The 18749-nt window shown below is 35.9% G+C and overlaps 1 protein-coding gene across 1 annotated transcript; it reads left to right on the plus strand.

Moving 5' to 3' along the window:
* The first annotated feature begins 2018 nt into the window (after positions 1-2018).
* LOC149179515 (mitochondrial carrier protein CoAc1-like) lies at positions 2019-2857 on the plus strand. The gene is made up of 3 exons (XM_089418006.1): positions 2019-2054; positions 2183-2332; positions 2690-2857. The coding sequence occupies exons 1-3, from the start codon at positions 2049-2051 to the stop codon at positions 2789-2791; spliced, it is 258 nt and encodes an 85-aa protein (XP_089274132.1). The 5' UTR covers positions 2019-2048; the 3' UTR covers positions 2792-2857.
* Positions 2858-18749: the final 15892 nt, after the last annotated feature.

The following is an 18749-nucleotide window of genomic DNA, read 5'->3' on the forward strand; positions in this document are numbered from 1 at the left end:
CGTAAGTTTCTGTTTACTGTTACCTCTACAATTTGCTTAAATTTTTTGCATGTTTCTAAATACATCTGATTCAAAGTCAAATGTAGAGTTATATTTTCGAAACGAATGCTACAGGGTAACTGCTTTGCATAAAATCTGCTAACACTACCAGGAAAGAATTTATCCCAGAGACCATCTGAATATGGCATATATCTGAAGAGTGCTGACATGGTTTGCAATTTACAATCTGAATAATGGTCACATGGTTTCCAATCTATAAAGGACGAAGGACACAATGGTCGATATACATTTCTGGTAGCTTCCACTCATTCCATTGGTATTCTTGCTCGCACTCAATGCTGGATTTCAAAGCAGTAAGTTTACCTCAACCCATTTCATTTTTTATATGATTTGAAGTGCACTTCACACACAGTGTCGTGTATGGAGAAGCTACCTTTGGAGTACTTCGGCAAGGGGACTTAAAGGTTTTTATGAAACGCGTGCCTAAAATTTCTAGTCGGTTGTTTGCATTTTCTTGCACCATTTTGCCCCTTTGTTGTATACTAAGACAATGCCAATCTCATAATTGCCTACATCCTCAGCACTGTGCAATATTTTCAGCCAATGTTTCTATTAGATCTCATTGAAAAGCACACGCTGCAAGCCTTGTTCCAGAAGTTTATGACTTTGTAGCCTCACAATTTTGATCTCTCCTTCTGCATTGTCATGTTTAGCTAGTCAGCGTGAATCTGAAGTTTGATGGCAGATACAGTTTTGTAACCAGTAATAGGATTGCATATGATAAAGTACCTTTCAGCAGCTTGATCTTATTTTGAAATTGTGTTGTCTAATTCGCAAGGGTGCTGCAGTGACTTCTGATATGAGGCACACAACAGCTGCCAATATTAGAATATTACAAAGAGAAGACCTTCCTCGGTGTGCTTTCGAAACTGATCAGTTGGTTCAGGTATATACAATACTCACTTTCTAATAAATTGTTTTTGCAAATCAAAAGAGATCTCGTCAACATTGCAAAGCTGCAACAAGCCATGTTAGGCATGTGTTTTAGTCTTATACAGCTTTAGTCAATCAAATACTCTTTTTAATCTTAAACAAGCTTTTGGCACATTGTACGTGATATAAGGGTTACACAACAAGCTTTATTTCACATAACTTCAACACTGCCCGAAATTTTAAACCATGAAAAGTCCAGTTATTCCTTTCTCCAAACTATACAGTTAACCGAGCAGGGAGGAACCACATTGTGTTTTCACCGCAGACAATACAACAAATACAAAGGAAAAATCGTAGAGACTGCAGAGCTAAACAACCAAGTAACAATAATAACCCAAAGGGCGCGAACAGGGTAAAACCCAAGCCGAGTAACTTTCCAGGATCTCGAGGAGGGATAGTTGTCCGCCGATAAGACCACCACAGTACATGCCGTAACCCAAGTTGATTGTAAATCAATCTGAATTTATTACCAAACCAATTGTATACTGTCTGATTCATAGGAGCGTTACACATCCGCTTGGGAGTCACGGGACCACGTGCCCTTCACCTCGAACGATGCGAAGCCCTCAATAAGACCCCAAAACCTTTCCACCCCCAAAAGGACTCCCATCTGTACCGCAGTAACATCAAACACTGAGCCAAAGCCTGCCATTCACCTCGAACAATGCGAAACCCGCAATAAGACCCCAAAACCTTTCCACCCCAAAACTTTGGTTCGACTTAGGTTATAATCGCTTGGTTCAATGTATCATGTTTCAATTTCAGAATTTTAGCAAATGACAGTTTCTGTCATTTTCAGAATTTTGTAGTGGATCAATTTTTGACAGGACCTGTTCTGTATATTTAAAACTGTTGCCACATACTGGTTCCTGTATACCTTATGACTTTTCTATTTTGAATATTCTTTTGCCCCAATGAAATAACATGGCAGCAGTATCAGATTAGCGATAAATTTGGCTTCAATGCTAGAGAAAATAACAATGTGTTAAATGGCTAGTGATTGAAGCTCGATTGTTGATACCTGCACGTATCCTCTGTATGTTGTTAGACGACAAATGCAGGTTGAACATTTTATTTCCTTGGTAACTGGAGTCTTGGTTTACTGTATTCATAATTTTAAGTCAAAGATACAGGCTATTTAAGTCTATGATACTGAAAATTGACCATTATGGTTTGAGTGGCACTACAGGTACAGACATTATCAGCTAACCAAAATAGTGCATCTTCTCTTCAACAAATGGAACCCAAGTTCAAAGGAACATTGGATGGTCTTGTTACCATTGTTCAAAGACAAGGCTGGAAGCAGATGTTTTCTGGGCTAAGTATTAATTACGTAAAGGTAAACTTTATAATCTCGTTGCATAAAATTAATTTATTGCTGCATGTATTTTAAATTTCAGCATCAGCCACACAATTATTGAGTTGCTTGACTCCTGTTTGATTCCCTAGCCAGCATTTCGTGATTCTCTGTTGTCAATGTGGCCTATTAATGTTATGCATATGCTATGGCATACAGTATAGCCAGGTAATTTTTTGAAATAGAAGGATGCCCGAGCTGGCGTTTGAGCTTTTCATTGTTTATGGTGATGCCAATGGTTACATGACATTTTGGGTTTTTATTTTCTACAGAAGGGAATTAAATAGTTTAGCAAAATTGACATTTGATTAGTAATAATTGCCATTCTGGTCTCGGCAGGTTGTACCTTCAGTGGCAATTGGCTTTACTACATACGATGCAATGAAATCCCTGCTTGGAGTTCCATCTCGAGAAAGAGCACATAGTGGAAAATATGGTTGAGAGAGACAATGCCGGGTATGGTTGCATTTTGTTGCCTCGAAAGGTTTATGCATATGTGATGGCTTATCTGATATACCTTGCTATGAAGACCCTTTATTTACTGATCATGTTTTCTTTGTATGGACAGATTTCTCATGCCAAAGTTAATCTTCTTGAAGTTAGACCAGGAACATCTGAAGCACTGGTTCAAATTTCAGGCACTCCACAGCAAACAAGTGCACCCATTTTGTATGCAGTTCTTGATTTCCCTCTGACATTTTCCAACATTTGCCAACAATTCCTCTACTGTCCCTCTGTTGCTACTTTTTGATTTTGATTTCTTAGAATAAAAGCAGATTCCTTGCTGCAATTAAATTTCTATTTAAGATAATTAAGCATAAATCTGTCTGCAAACACCAACCCCTGTAGTACTAACTATATGCTTTGTTTCAAAATTCAGTCAAATCGCGATATAAACAGTATTGGCAATTTCTCTGAGTTTGAGGAGCCAATTCTTCGTCCAATGAGTTCTGCCAGATTTGGAAGGTACACAAGATTTGCAAAACTTTGTTGATTGCTGCTATCATGGGGGTTTTTCTCATCACCATTTCTGTACTAATGTCCCTGGCATTGTATATCACCTTTGGCAGTGTCAGAGCAGCTGGTGAGCTTATCACAAAAACTACAGTTGAAGTTGTAATATCTGAACGCACAGTTGCAACCATTCTAGGACTTCAACTGAAATTTTTGAAACATGGAGACTTGGAATGAAGTGTTGTCATTGCTGACAAAATGACATTGTACTGACAAAATGACAAAATGTTACAGCACAAAATTTGACATTGTACTGACACAATACTTCTTTATCCAGCCTATAAAGTGCCATTTCTTTGACTTGACATAAATGTATTTTGCAACAAAAATGACAGAACGATTTTGATAAACATGAACTGCATTATATTTTGAATTTGGATTCTACTGCCACTGCTTATGCTCCAAAACCAATGTTCTCTGTGTAAAAAATATATATTTTTATATATATTCAATATATTATTACACAATGTATTAGCTTATCAGTTTAAATTATAAATTATATTTTTTAATTCGAATACTATGATATTGCAGAAAGCAAGAGTATAGAACACCAAAAGCTAATGAATTTTTTCTTGGAGATCATGATCAATTTACATTTCAACTCGTAAAGTTTAAATGTTTTTTTAATTTTAATTTGTTTATTTTAATTTTTAATTTATAAAATAAACTTATCAAAATTATTTTATTATTGTACTTAGATGCTATATTTACTAACCCAAAACTATAAAAAAGGCCAAAAGTCATGTCCTTTTGCATCACAACAAATTATTAATTAAATGCAACAAATTACTAATTAGAAATTAGATGCAGGGTTTATTTTCTTTGCTAATTAGTAATTGGACAAATTTAAAGTTCACACTAAAGTTATGATAAACAATAATTTTAAATAAATATATCTTTTGTTCTTTTGACCATGGAATAATTCCTCAATCATTGATATGTAATCTTTCAATCATGGGTTCAAGACTCCATAACTATAATTTTTAAATGCTTAAGTTCTTCTTTGACCTTCGAGAATGATCTATGTAAATATTGAACACTCTCCACCACGAATTTAATTAACAAATTTATATTCATAATAATGTTTATTTGGTCATTATCAATTTATGAATATTTCCATAATATTCAAATGTAAAAAAGTAAGAAAATTCTATGTTTTGTGCACCATGGTTATTAAAATACATAACTTACTTTAACACCTTCCTATTATTTTAATATGTTTTGTGCACCATGGTTATTACAATACATAACTCACTTTAACACTTTCCAATTCTTCGTACATTATAATTCATTATTATGCATTTAAATATATTTTATACCTCGTGCTTATTAAAATACAAAACTTGCTTTAACACTCTCTAATTCTTCATACATTATAATGCATTATTATTACCTTTTATAGTTTTTTTCCCTCAAGTTTTCTATGATTCACTGTTAAATTTTATTATATTTTAATTATTAATCTAAGCGTTTTTTAAATCATGAAACATTGGAAAATTATATCTAAAACTAATCTTATTTTAAGAAATACAAACTCAACATTACAAGCATTTATCAGTTCAATGACATTTATGACAATTCTTACTTAACAAAGGCAAAGTTCATTATATTTCACTCTTCGCATAAAGTCAAAAAGTTCATACAACCACTGGCCATCCAATTCATTAAATCTTAATACAAGTAAGCATGCCTACAACACACTAGTAATGGAAACCAGCTCTCATGATAACGCAAATTAAATCTCATAATAATAACTGACCAAACTGTTCTGTTAACCGGCAGGGACTAGCGCCACAACAGTGGCTCCTTGTTATTTAATAATATAGATGAAAATTTTGTTGGAAAAATAATACAGTTGTATAGAAAAAGTGGAGTTTTTCATCGCCATAAAGATATAACTTGCAAGAACTAATAACTCCATGTTACTTTATTATTTATTATTTAATAATATAGAATGAATTATTCGATGTCGATAATTATTATTATTAAAATTAGTATAGATTAATTTTTGTCTTCTTGACCTGTATTTTTATATGGAAGAGTTTGGTCATTTTTTTCTTTTCCTGTTACTGAAGGCTACTCAAATTCACCTTGTTAAGTGTGAAGCCAAATTCACGGAGGATTCTAGATCGGATCTTTTTAGATCTCCAGGATTCTAAATCTTTCTACATTGCCGATTCTAGATCCTCCTACACCGCCAGTGGTTTCTAGATCATTTCAGATCTCCATCTGAATCACACACATCATTCTAGATCCTTCTTTTGCCTCTATAAATTTGTAATTTCTCTGGCCAAGGAAAGCAAGCCAAGGCCCAAGCCTGTTATGTAATGCAAAGTGATTGCTGTTCTCCATGTTAGATTAGAGCATACAAAACACGCAACGGATTTATACTCAGAGACTTAGACGACAATAGCAGAGAATAATTCACAGAGACAAACAAATGGAGAAACAACAAGATTACTTAGTCAGAAACAACGGAATAGATAAAACAATCACTGGAGAACATAAATCACTTTGCATTACATAACAGGCTTGGGCCTTGGCTTGCTTTCCTTAGCCAAAGAAATTACAAATTTATAGAGGCAAAAGAAGGATCTAGAATCCTTTGTGTGATTCAGATGGAGATCTGGAATGATCTAGAAACCACTGGTAGTGTAGGAGGATCTAGAATCCTGCATGTGATTCTAGAAACTAATGGCAGTGTAGAAAGATCTAGAATCCTGGAGATCTAGAAAGATCTGATCTAGAATCCTCCATGAATTTGGCTTCACACTTAACATTCTCCCACTTGAAGCCAAATAAGAGTCATCAAGTCACACCGAGTCCTACCATGCCTCTACATAACTCATGTTTATTTCATGGTAGAATCTTAGTGAGCATATCAGCAGGGTTCCTATCTGTATGGATCTTTTCCAAGGATAACTGTTCTTCCTCCAACACATGCCGGATCCAATGGTACCTTAAGTCAATGTGCTTGGTTTTTGAATGAAATGCTGGGTTTTTTGCCAAGTGAATGGCACTCTGACTATCACAATATAACTCATACTTGTCCTGCTTTATTCATTTTTCTCCTAGGAATCGTTGCATCCACAACATCTCTTTACAAGCTTCTGTTGCAGCTATGTACTCTGCTTCTGTTGTAGAGAGGGCTACTATTCTTTGTAGCCTTGACACCCAAGATACTGTTGTTCCTGCAAATGTATACAAATAACCTGTAGTGGACTTTCCGGTATCCATATCTCCAACCATATATGCATCTGTAAATTCTTCAAGCACAGTCTTATCACGACCAAAACATAAACAATAATGACTAGTACCCTTGAGATACCTTAAAATCCATTTTACTGCTTGCCAATGTTGTTTTCCTGGATTGGTAAGGAACCTGCTCACTACTCCCACTGAATATGCAATGTCTGGTCGTGTGCATACCATGGCATACATTAAGCTGCCAACTGCTGAAGCATAAGGAATTCTACTCATCTCTTCTTTCTTTTTGTTATTACTAGGACATAATTCAGTACTCAGCTTGAAGTGGGCTGCAAGTGGTGTACCAACTGGCTTGGCATCCTTCATATTAAATCTGTCAAGCACCTTCTTGATATATTTTTCCTGTGATAGCCACAACCTTTTGTTTTTCCTGTCACGCATAATCCGTATGCCCAATATCTATTGTGTTGGTCCCAAATCCTTCATTGCAAATTTTCTATCCAAATCCTTCTTCAACCTATTGATCTTATTCTTGTCATGCCCAAAAATCAACATGTCATCCACATATAACAATAATATGATATACTTTCCTTGATCATACCTCTTGATATAGACACAATGGTCAGCTTCCAACCTCTGAAAACCATGTTCCAACATGAATGAATCAATTTTTTTTGTACCATTGTCAAGGTACCTATTTCAACCCATAGAGACTCTTCTTCAACCTACAAACAAGGCCTTCTTTGCCTTTTTCTATGAAGCCTTATAGCTACTCCATATAAATTTCTTCCTCTAATTCACCATGAAGGAAAGCAATTTTTACATCTAACTGTTCACTTTCTAGGTCTAAAGTAGCAATTAGACCAAGAATGAGTCTAATGGATGACATTTTAATAACAGGTGAAATTTTTTTAGTGAAGTCAATACCTTCTTTTTGGGCAAAACCTTTCACCACCAGTCTTGCTTTATACCTCTCCTTCTTTTCGTCACCTTCATGCTTAATCTTGTACACCCATTTGTTTTGTAGAGCCTTTCTACCTTTTGGGAGGTTTACCAACTCCCAAGTTTTATTTTCCTGCAAAGAGTTCATTTCTTCTTCCATTGCTTTCTTCCATTCTTTACTGTGCTCGACTTTACAAGCTTCTTGAAAACAATTAGGTTCACCTTCATCAGTCAACAAAATATAGTTTGAAGGAGGATACCTTTGTGAAGGCTTATGAGGCCTAGAAGATCTGCGAACCAACTGTGGTGGTGCATTATCAGGTTGAATCTCCTGTAAAGGTTCCTGCAAGATTCCTTCTTCTTGTTGTTCATTATTTTCCACTTGTTGTTCTTCATGCTCCTGAATTTGTTGTTCATTTTCTTGTATTGGTGGTATGTTTTCCTGCTGCTCTTCAAACCTGTCAATAACCTTCTTGACCTCCAACTCACCTACAGTCCTCTTGAACATTTCTGACTCATTAAATATAACATCCCTGCTTCTAATAATTTTATGTTTGACTGGATCCCATAGATGATAACCAAGATCTTCATCCGCATATCCCAAAAAAATGCATTTCATAGATTTATCATCTAGCTTAGTTCTATTTTCTTTGGGAATATGTACGAATGCTTCACATCCAAATATTTTCAAGTGAGAATAATTCAAATTCTTACCAGTCCAAACTTCTTCAGGGATACCGCCATCCAAGGTTGTAGTTGGAGATCTATTTATGAGGTAGCAAGCGGTCCTGAATGCTTCAGCCCAAAAATTCTTCTCCAAACCAGAATTGGTCAACATACTTCGCACCTTTTCCATAATGGTGCGATTCATCCTTTATGCGACACCATTCTGTTGAGGAGTACTAGGCACAGTATTCTCATGCTTTATGCCAAACCTGTTACAATATTCCTTAAATGCATTTGAGCAATATTCTCCACCATTATCTGTTCTTAAACACTTCAGCAATTTCTTAGTCTCTCTTTCAACAGCAACATGGAATTTTTGAAATATTCCAAACACTTTACTTTTATTTTTCATAGGATATGCCCAAACTTTCCTAGATGCATCATCTATAAATGTTACAAAATATGATGCTCCTCCTAATGATTTGATGTTAATAGGCCCAAACACATCTGAGTGTACCAATTCTAACACATTTTTCTTTCTGTCATGGCCACCTCTAAGGAATGAAACCCTTCTTTGTCTACCATATATACAATGCTCACAAAGATAAAGATTGTAGGATTTCAAACCTAGCAATAAATTTTTATCAACAAGGATTTTTAAACCCTTCTCGCTCATGTGACCCAAACGCTTATGCCACAGATCTGCTAAATTTCCTTCTTTTGTGATAGCAGCCAAATCTGATTTTCCTATTAGTGTCTTCAATGTGTATAATGTTCCTGTCTTGGGTCCTTTGGCCACGACCAATGCACCTTTGCTAATTTTCCAGCCTCCTTTTCCAAAGCTTGTCGAATAACCTTCATCATCCAATCGTCCCATAGAGATTAAAATCATGCGCATTTCTAGTACATGCCTGACCTGTTTCAACGATATATCTTGTCCATCTTTCATCTTGATCTGGACATCTCCCACTCCAACAATATTGCAAAAATGATTATTCCCCAAATGCACTCTACCATAATCACCGGGATTATATGAAACAAAACTATCTTTGCATGGGGTTACATGGTGAGATGCCCCAGAGTCAAGGATCCAATCAAAGCTACTATTAGATGTATATACACATGCATCCTCTACTGAAACAGTAAACAACACATCACTATCTGTGGCTACAACAATAGTCTCACCTTCATTTGTGATGAATGGCTTGTGATTTGTACTAGACGGTCTCTAATCCTTTTGTTCTTTCTTCCAGAATCGACATTCTTTCTTCATGTGCCCAGGTTTGCCACAATGAAAGCAAATGATCCTTCCTCTTCTTGATTTTGATCTGCCTCTTGATCTTGATCGCCCTTGCCAGCCTCGATCCATTCTCCTACCACGATCAGCTAGAGCTAGAGCCTCTCCTCCCTGGTTTTCCGCAATTGACTTGCGTTGCAGCTCCTTATTCATTAAACTGCTATTGACATCATCAAACTTCAGGGTCCCTGTAGTTGTTGAAGTGCTCATAGCTACAATTAAATTTTCGTAGCTGTCTGTCATAGAACATATTAGAAAAATAGCTCTAATTTCATCCTCTAAAATGATTTTAACAGAGGCAAGTTGATTAGTAATAATATTAAATGCATTCAAGAGCTCAGCAACTGAAGCACCCTACTTCATTTTGAGATTATAAAGTTTCTTCATCAAGAGCACTTTGTTTGATGTTGTTTTCTTCTCATATAGATCATGGAGCTTCTTCCATAATCCTTCAGCTGTCTTTTCTCCGGACACATTGAAATAAACATTCTTTGCTAAATATTGGTAGATTGTTGCAATCGCCTTTCTATCTAACTTATTCCACTCTTCATTTGTCATCGATGAGGGTTTCTTTGTTGTGCCCTCAATCGGCAAATACTGATCCTTTAAAATCAGTATATCCTCCATCTGTGATTTCCATAGGGCAAAATTAGCCCCGCTCAACTTCTCCATATTTGTAACTGTTGTCTCCATTTTCAATCAAATTCACGCCCCAAAACACAAAAACTCCACTTAAAAATAAAACTTTAATTATTACTCTTTAAAATTTAGTAATAATGACCTTCCTCCTTTTAAAATACCCTTTTCAAAATTCCTGCTCCTTTTTAAAATATACTTTTCAAAATTCCAACATATAATTATATATGTTTCATAATAAATATAAAAACATATATAATGTTTTAACCTTTTCACATTTCACACATACATATGTTGGTTTGAGAAAAAAAACTTGACGTATACGTGCAAGCTTGATGTAAAAAAAAACTTACGAACACCACATTTCAACTCCAATCTCCACGGATCTCCACTTTTCAAACTCCAGCAACACGTTTCAACATAGATCCACGACCTTGCTTTTCTTACAGCAACTGTCTTTTAGTTCCAGTGTTCCTCAGCTATTTCATTAACAGATCCTTCAACATCTCCAGGGGTAACAACCAACGTTTTAACGAACACTGCCAGAGCAAGGCGATGGCACTAAGCGGGTTGCACGGTGGATATTCGAACCTAGCTCTGATACCAGTTGTTAGACTAGAGCATACAAAACACACAGCGGATTTATACTCAGTGACTTAGACAACAATAGTAGAGAATAATTCACAGAGACAGACAAATGAAGAAACAACAAGATTACTTAGTCAGAAACAACGGAATAGATAAAACAATCACTAGAGTGTTAAGTGTGAAGCCAAATTCACGAAGGATTCTAGATCAGATCTTTCTAGATCTCTAGGATTCTAGATCTTCCTACACCACCAGTGGTTTCTAGATCAATCCAGATCTCCATTCGAATCACACGCAGGATTCTAGATCCTTCTTCTGCCTCTATAAATTTGTAATTTCTTTGGCCAAGGAAAGAAACCCAAGGCCCAAGCCTGTTATGTAATGCAAATTGATTTCTGTTCTCCAGTGATTTCTTTATCTATTCCGCTGTTTCTAATTGAGTAATCTTGTTGTTTCTCCATTTGTATGTCTCTGAGTATAAATCCGCTATGTGTTATGTATGCTCTGATCTAACACACCTCTTTCGGCACTGATGCACAAACGATCTTCTCATCCATGTGTGAACTGCTTTTCAACTTAGTTGCTCGAATCAGTGGCTATGAGATTATTCTTCTCATTATTTTTCTTCTTGTTCTTCAGGTTTAGCTCTAGATGCAACTTCCAACACTTCTCCTATGTATGGCCATCAATGTTGCAGTGGTTTCTAGGATCTTTGCATTGGTGTGATGTGATTGTCATCTTTTTATCTTTCCCCCTTTTTGCTTCTTCTTCCCATCCTTAGAAGCGTCTTGTTTCTCCTTTTGCTTCAATCCACTTGATTGTGCTCTTTTCAGGCCTATGTTCTCTAGGTGCTATGCAGATGGCAGTGCATACCCTAAAAATACTTGGGGAGCACATCTGGGTTCTTTGGAGGAATACCCAACATTATAGCCATCTTTCTGAATTCTATGGTGTACTCTTGCACGCTTTGACCTGACCTTTGCTTGAAGTAATGCAACCAGATCCACTAGTCTTCCATGTACCCAATGGGATAAAACTGTGACTTAATGAGGGTTTTGAAATCCTCCCACTTAGTCACTGGAGGTTCTCACTCCAACCTCAATGCTTCCATGTGTCTCTCCCACCAAGTCAATGCATGGTCCTCCAATTTCAACCGCTCGAAAGAGATCTTCTAAAATTCCTCAATATGGTGGACACTGAAATAAACTTCCAATTGTTGCAACCAGTGGTTCAGCTGCAGAGCGTCGATTGCATCGTGGTATGGCTTGATATCGACTTTTTCTTCCACTTTAAACAGGGATTGGTTCACAACACTTGAACTAGGTTGATCTTTTCCAAGTTCTTTCTTCAACTGGTTGTTGGTATCTTCCCGATCTCTTGATCCCCCTTCTGATTTGTCCTCTGCATTTAAACCCCCTTCTTCTACAAATATCCCTAGCTTATTGCTTAAGGCCTCCATAAGGAGGTTTACATTATGGTTTATATCTACGACTTGTTCTTTGAGCCACGTAAACCTCACCTCTTTAGGATCACGAGGTTTGTTTACAGTTTCGTCGCCCATGATTAGGGTTCTACGATTTTCGGCCCCGCTGATCTAGATCCCTGCAATCTTCACAAAATACCCAAAGAAACCTGCTCTAATACCAAATGATATGTAAAATTCTATGGATATTCCACTAGACAAGTCCTCACAATAGATCTGATAATATTATATTTAAAATCTGAGATTCTACACTATTGCAATTTTATTTAATTTCTAGATCTGTAAAATTAACTATAATTAGTGCATGCATGTAACAGTAAATCAAGTAGAAAAGTAGAGAACGAAAAAATAATCTCACACACACATAATACACAATATATGCTCTCTAGGAAACCCTTTTGGGAGAAAACCCAGCTGGAAGGTGAGGTCGCTTCCCTCTCTTTCTCTGTTTGGAAATATGGTTGCAGATACAAAGAAGTAATGCCTATGACCTGTGGGCTGCTACAGTGCACATATCCTCTCTGTGTGCTCTACCTCCTATCTCTCCTAGCTATGTTTGCTCAGTTATGGAACAAAATTTTCTCGAAAGAATGAAATGCCTCTTCCTTCTAGTGGCCTGGTTAGAACACAACCCGATAGCCTACTAGTGGTTAAGTTTGAATACATCAACTATTAACTAGAGTTATAAAATAGACTCTTCTAGAGTCTTTTACATCAAAAACACATGGCTATCCCCTTTTCCATGAATAATGGGGGCTGATGTGGCATTCTCCCGAACTATAGGTGTGAAAACAAAAAGGTCAACCTCTGAGCATAACATTTGGATACGGACTCCGATTGATGCAATTCTTGCATCGTTAGAAAACTATGTGTGTGTAGAATAGCATGAAAAGGTATTTCACTATAACAACAAATTTTTACCCCAAAAAAACGTCGTTTGATGCCCCAAAATGCTCTCGGAAGGTTTCAGACCTCATTTCGCCAAACTGGGTCCCGCCGGTAAAACGGTCCCGTGAGCTGATTCCTCCACCTTTTTCATTCCAAATGCATTGATATGGATGAAAAACAATATAATGATCCAATTCAGATCAGGGCTAGAAGTCTCTGCTATAGATATTTGCATTTTAAAACATTTTCAATATTTTCACATTACATTCACCCCATATCATCATAAGCAATTATGTAGAGAGAACATTAGCAATAACAATGAAGTGAAACAATCATAGTTATGTCATGATATCTTTGTCATAGGTATGTCATGATATCTTTGTTATAGGTTTGTCATGATATCTCTATCATAGGTATGTCATGATATCTTTGTCATAGGGCTCAACATATCTCCTTCATATCTCTATCACAATATTTTCTCATCTCATAGATAAGAAGGCCCAAAGAGGTCGCTACCATACCCAAGAACTGAGGCCCATTAAATAGTTGTTACACCACAAGATTGAGGCCCATTATGGTGTTGCTACACCACAATAATGAGGTACAATTTCGAAAACCAATAGGATTGAATGATCATTATATCATTACCTACTAATTATAGGTATTTTTGTGCATTTGTTTGAGGCACACAAACCCTGTCATGTTTTACCCTATGAAATCTCGTCCATTTGGAGTATTCTTCAACAACAAAAATAAATATGTGTTTTTTATTTATTTAATTGTATTAATGTCACTTATGAGTAAAAAAATACTCTCCAAGTACAGACATTGTCTGGAAAATGTTGAAGGCCTCAATTATTTAGTGTCAACTAGCTCAAACCTTGACACCTGACCTCCTTTGTTGTATGGCTTCTTTCCTCCCTCCATTGTCTATAATTGCAAAGCAAAACCCTAGTGTAAGAGATGGGAAAAACAGAGTTTTTATGGGGAGGAGGGATTGGGATTAGTATATTTAGGTGAGGGGATGAAGGGGTTAGGGAGAAGATATGCGGGTAAGAAAAATTAGGGAGGTAGGGAGGCGTATTAGGAAACTTAGGGAGGTGGAAAATGATAAAATAAGTGAAGGGATTGATGCAGGGAATTTAAACACAATCCTAACTCTAAAGCTTCCAAAAACGAAGCGTAGAAGCTAGGGTTAGGTCTGAGACTTAGGAAAATGAGTAAGGAGGGGCAAGGAAAGCATAGGGGAGGTGATTTTAGTGCGGGGAAGAGGTAAAATGAGTATGGAACTAGGTTTTACTATTTTCAAATCAAACAAGAGTGCTAAACCACAAAAACGTAGTGTAGACCCTAGAAGAGGGTTCCCCACTAAAAGATTAAATAAATGTTGATAGGAGGTGGAAAGAGCTTTAACTTACTTTTCGATAGGCTGATGGAACCTTCATTGGCCACATAAAAACCCTGGATATGTATTCTTTGCCTCTAGAAGTGAAAACGTAGAAAACTACCAAAAACGCAGCATGGTTGGCTGAAAACGCAGTGTGGAGCTTTGGAGGGGGTGCCAATCACCTTTTGAGAGTGTCATCTGATGATTACTATACTAATATGGCCTTTTCTAGTGAATTATTGCTCAATTCAAATGGAATGAATGAAAGAAATGCTTGTATGGTCTCTTCTAAGAGTTGAATTCACTTTTTTGCATATGTCATGACATGACATCATCCTTCATTTTAAAACCAAAAGTGAGGTGTTTTGCAGAAATACCTTTATGAACTGAAGTAGTACCTTTACTTTTATTAAATATGCCTCCAAAGATGTTAACTCCCTTATGTGTGGACTCGAGACCATAAACATGGCTTTTTTAGCTTAAAACTGACATAATGATGACAATTACAAGTGATGACCTAGACCAAGACCTCTATGATTATTTGACTGATCCATGATTTGTAACACTTGAAAAATGACATGACCATGATGAATAATGATAACCATGAATGCTGAAGGGAGTAGAACTAACCTAGACACACCAACCAATGATCAAAGTTTTTTATTTGAAGACCTGCTGAAACCATAAAAAACTTGACCTGGGACGCTAACAAAAAATTTGAAATAGCACATTTGATCACTGGTGACTGGCAGGACTGACAAACACTAACAATTTCTTCAATCCCAAGCTTTTGGTGGGTTCTTAAGGCTTCAGGAAAGAATCTGCTCTCTGTAATATTTCACCCAACAAGCCTCTCTCAAAGGATTCCTCAACTCGTGCTCTGATTTGATCTAATGACATAGATCACTTTTCTCTTCTTTCATCTCTGCACTCTTCCACAATAGCTCTAGATACTTCCTTCTCTACATATGTCTTTGCTCTCAATGATGCTTATGCTCAACATTCCTCTAATAGGGTTCTTCTTGCCTACAGTTGATGCTACCCAAGAGAGGGATTTATTCATGTGTTTTATATTTTGAACTCCTCCAAAAGTTCCCTCATCGTATTTTTGATTACCAATTCAATGGCCAACCGCTTACCTCTTATTGAGGTTCCACGCATCCCATACCTTGGACAATGCAACCCATTTTGTTCCTTTAAATTTTTTTCCTATCTTGCTTGTTGTTAGAGGCTAAGAACACATGGGCATGTCCATTTCTAGTTGGATAAATTTATTGCATAGTAAGCCCATTTAAGACCACTTCAGCCAACCCATGCCTACCATTTAAAACATCCATTACCTCAAACAATGTCCTACCTCAAGCAATGGAATATGTGTCGCTCTCTCAACCATTTAATAATTACAACTATTTAAAATGAGAGAAATATTAACCAGGGGATATCACAATGCCTAGGATACTATACCTTTTTTAATTAAATCTCTTATAAGGATTTATTTTCTTTAATGGGAATCTAATCCCCTAGGTATCTAGTAAAATCCTTCAACTTTTTTCCAATAGCCTTTCCTCAATATGAGGTGTTATTACCTATCACACCTCTCTTGCCTTTTATCCACTTACCTTTTAGACCTCGCAATGAACACTTCCTTGAGATCAACTTAACCAAGGAGACTAGTAATTGTTGGTTCTCTAACATCTCCTTATTGGGAATAACCCATATAAGAGCATACAATAGGGAAAGTTTTTGCTTTAGCCAAGGGAATCTTGAGGCTTTGCAAGTAGGATACATTCAAATTAATCCAAGTATAGCTAACTTGTAATTAAATAATCAAAAGCAATTTAACCTCTTGCCTAAAAAGGAAAAAAAAAAAATCTTAGCTTCAACAATATCCATCAAATACCTTATATCCATATCTAGTCATCATTTGAAATATTGAAGGAAGGATCATGTGATCTCTCTAACACCCAACCATTAACTCTATACACAAAATATAAGATACGAGACCTTAGATTACCCTTTAATCTCTTACCTAAATAATATAATTAATTTTCTTTATAATAATAAATAAAAGTGAAGGTGTAGATCAATTGGTTTGTGTGGGGTTTAGTCCCCATTATGTCACTGGTTGAAATCATGTGGAGGTGTTGAGGGTGAAAGCCACTTGTGGGGAATAAAATTAAATCATTCTTCCATCCAACGTTGAAGTTGGATAATAATTTACATTATTTTAGTTACTTAATAATAATTTTATATGAATACAATGATGAAAATTATATTTTTTCCTTAATATTTATTAAACAAAATTTAAGTTTGGATAGTAATTTACATTATTTGAGTAATTTATTTTTGGAAAGTAAATGTGATAGTTATTGAAGGTATATTATTGTACTGTTTGTGGTTATTTCTCGAGGTTAAAACATAACTATAATAACAAAACTTAAAAAATATTACATAGTTTTGGAGAGTAGAAAGCATTTTAATATGGATAAATATGAGAGAAGAATCACAATGTTAATGATGATATCAATGAGATTTAATATCAAATGGAAGGTATGAGTTAGCTCATATTTTGATTTAATATTAATGTCTACCCATATGATTCACTTTCCTTGGAGTATCAATCAATACCTTTAATCTTTCTTATTATTTTCCTATGATTTACTTTTAAGAGTGATTAATAGCATTGAGTAGTTAGAGAAATATAACATGCATTTCTTTGATAAAATTTATGTATTATATTCATTACAACAAAAGAAATCTCTATCTATACTCATCTCTTCATCACTAAGTGAGGCTCTATTAGCCATTCCTCCTACTCAACCAATGGAGGCACTGACTCCCCCAAAACATGAGAATTCCATAGAAGCTCTATCTCCACCACCAATGTATTATAAAATGCACAAATGGGATTTTCCTCCACCACATTCCAAGTTCTAGGAGGCTCATGGCAAACATAAAAGGGTAGTAGGAGCCTTGACACCAATGGTCAAAGAGGTTCCAACTCTTGCAAAGCATAACATTTGAAGAAGAGTAGTGATAAAAAAACATCCTCAAGCTCCTTCTTTGGGCCCCTTATTGAGATTGTCCACTCGCCCACAACGTGCCTATACCCCTCCCCTCCCCCCCCCCCCCCCCCCCCCCCAACAACAACACCCCCAAAAACCACCCGTCCCAACCCGCCAACCATATTTTTTTGAAGCGTTTTTTTTTTGTGGCCTTGTTAATACATGATTTACTAATGAGTAAGATCTTTGATCTCCCTCTCTATATCTCATTCATTAACCATTTTATAGCCACAGATAAACTCATGAATGTTTTTCCTTGTGATTGTATAATGACGAGTAATGAGATTCAAAGTCATTATTTGGATGATACTTGTCCTTTCTTACACCATGTATCTATACTAACACTTCTATGGATACATGGTTCATTGTTCTCAAGGAGTAGTACTAATGAGGACATATCCTTTAAATGTTACTAAATGTTTTTTACGTTATTATTCAAAATTAAAGTGAGGGTTTTGTGATGTTATGGGAGTAAATTTCATGCATTACTCTAGGGTTAGATTACTAGAATTAGATGGGCACATATCTCCTCTGGCTCACGTGCAAAAACAGTGGGATATACAAAAATATCCAATGTCGAATCACTTACACAAGCATGGAGGTCTTACCTCACATGCAACCTCTACAAGAGCCCTTTCCACTCTTTTATTTTATTATCATTTTATTGTGTCTAAAGTAAATTTTTTTAAGGGAGTTTGGTTTATTGTAGAGGAAATATGAGGCTCATGGACCCCATACTATGGTTGGTATAGATAATGGCAATGACCATATGTTAATATAAGTTTGCTTTGTGGTCGGTAATTCTAATATAGTGTAGATTTGGAAAAAGAGAGTATTTTTTAATGTCACCTTTTATCAACCATCATGATCAATAAATCAATCACCTATTTAAAAAATCACTTTTAAAGTGATTGATTAAAAATGGACAACCATGGTTAACAAGTAAAAATAGTTGACCATGGAGCTCAACCTGGACAACTTGGTTGACCACTTTTAAAAGTGGTTGATATATGTTGATTTACAACATTTTCTCTCTTTAAAAATTGATTATATCAATCAATGCATATGAACCAGTTTTAATTATGTGGTTGTGTTAGTTGGCGATTTATGTGAATGGAAATGATTAATAGATTTATGAAGTAAAATATCAAAAATGTTATAATGAAATATATATGATATTTTAGTCTAGTTCACCATGTTAGACTATGGTTTTACATGGTTGAAAA

Source organism: Pinus tabuliformis, chromosome 3_2 (genome assembly GCF_031772625.1).
Source record: "Pinus tabuliformis cultivar Carrire ecotype Pingquan chromosome 3_2, CPIR1, whole genome shotgun sequence".
Lineage (NCBI taxonomy): Eukaryota > Viridiplantae > Streptophyta > Pinopsida > Pinales > Pinaceae > Pinus > Pinus tabuliformis.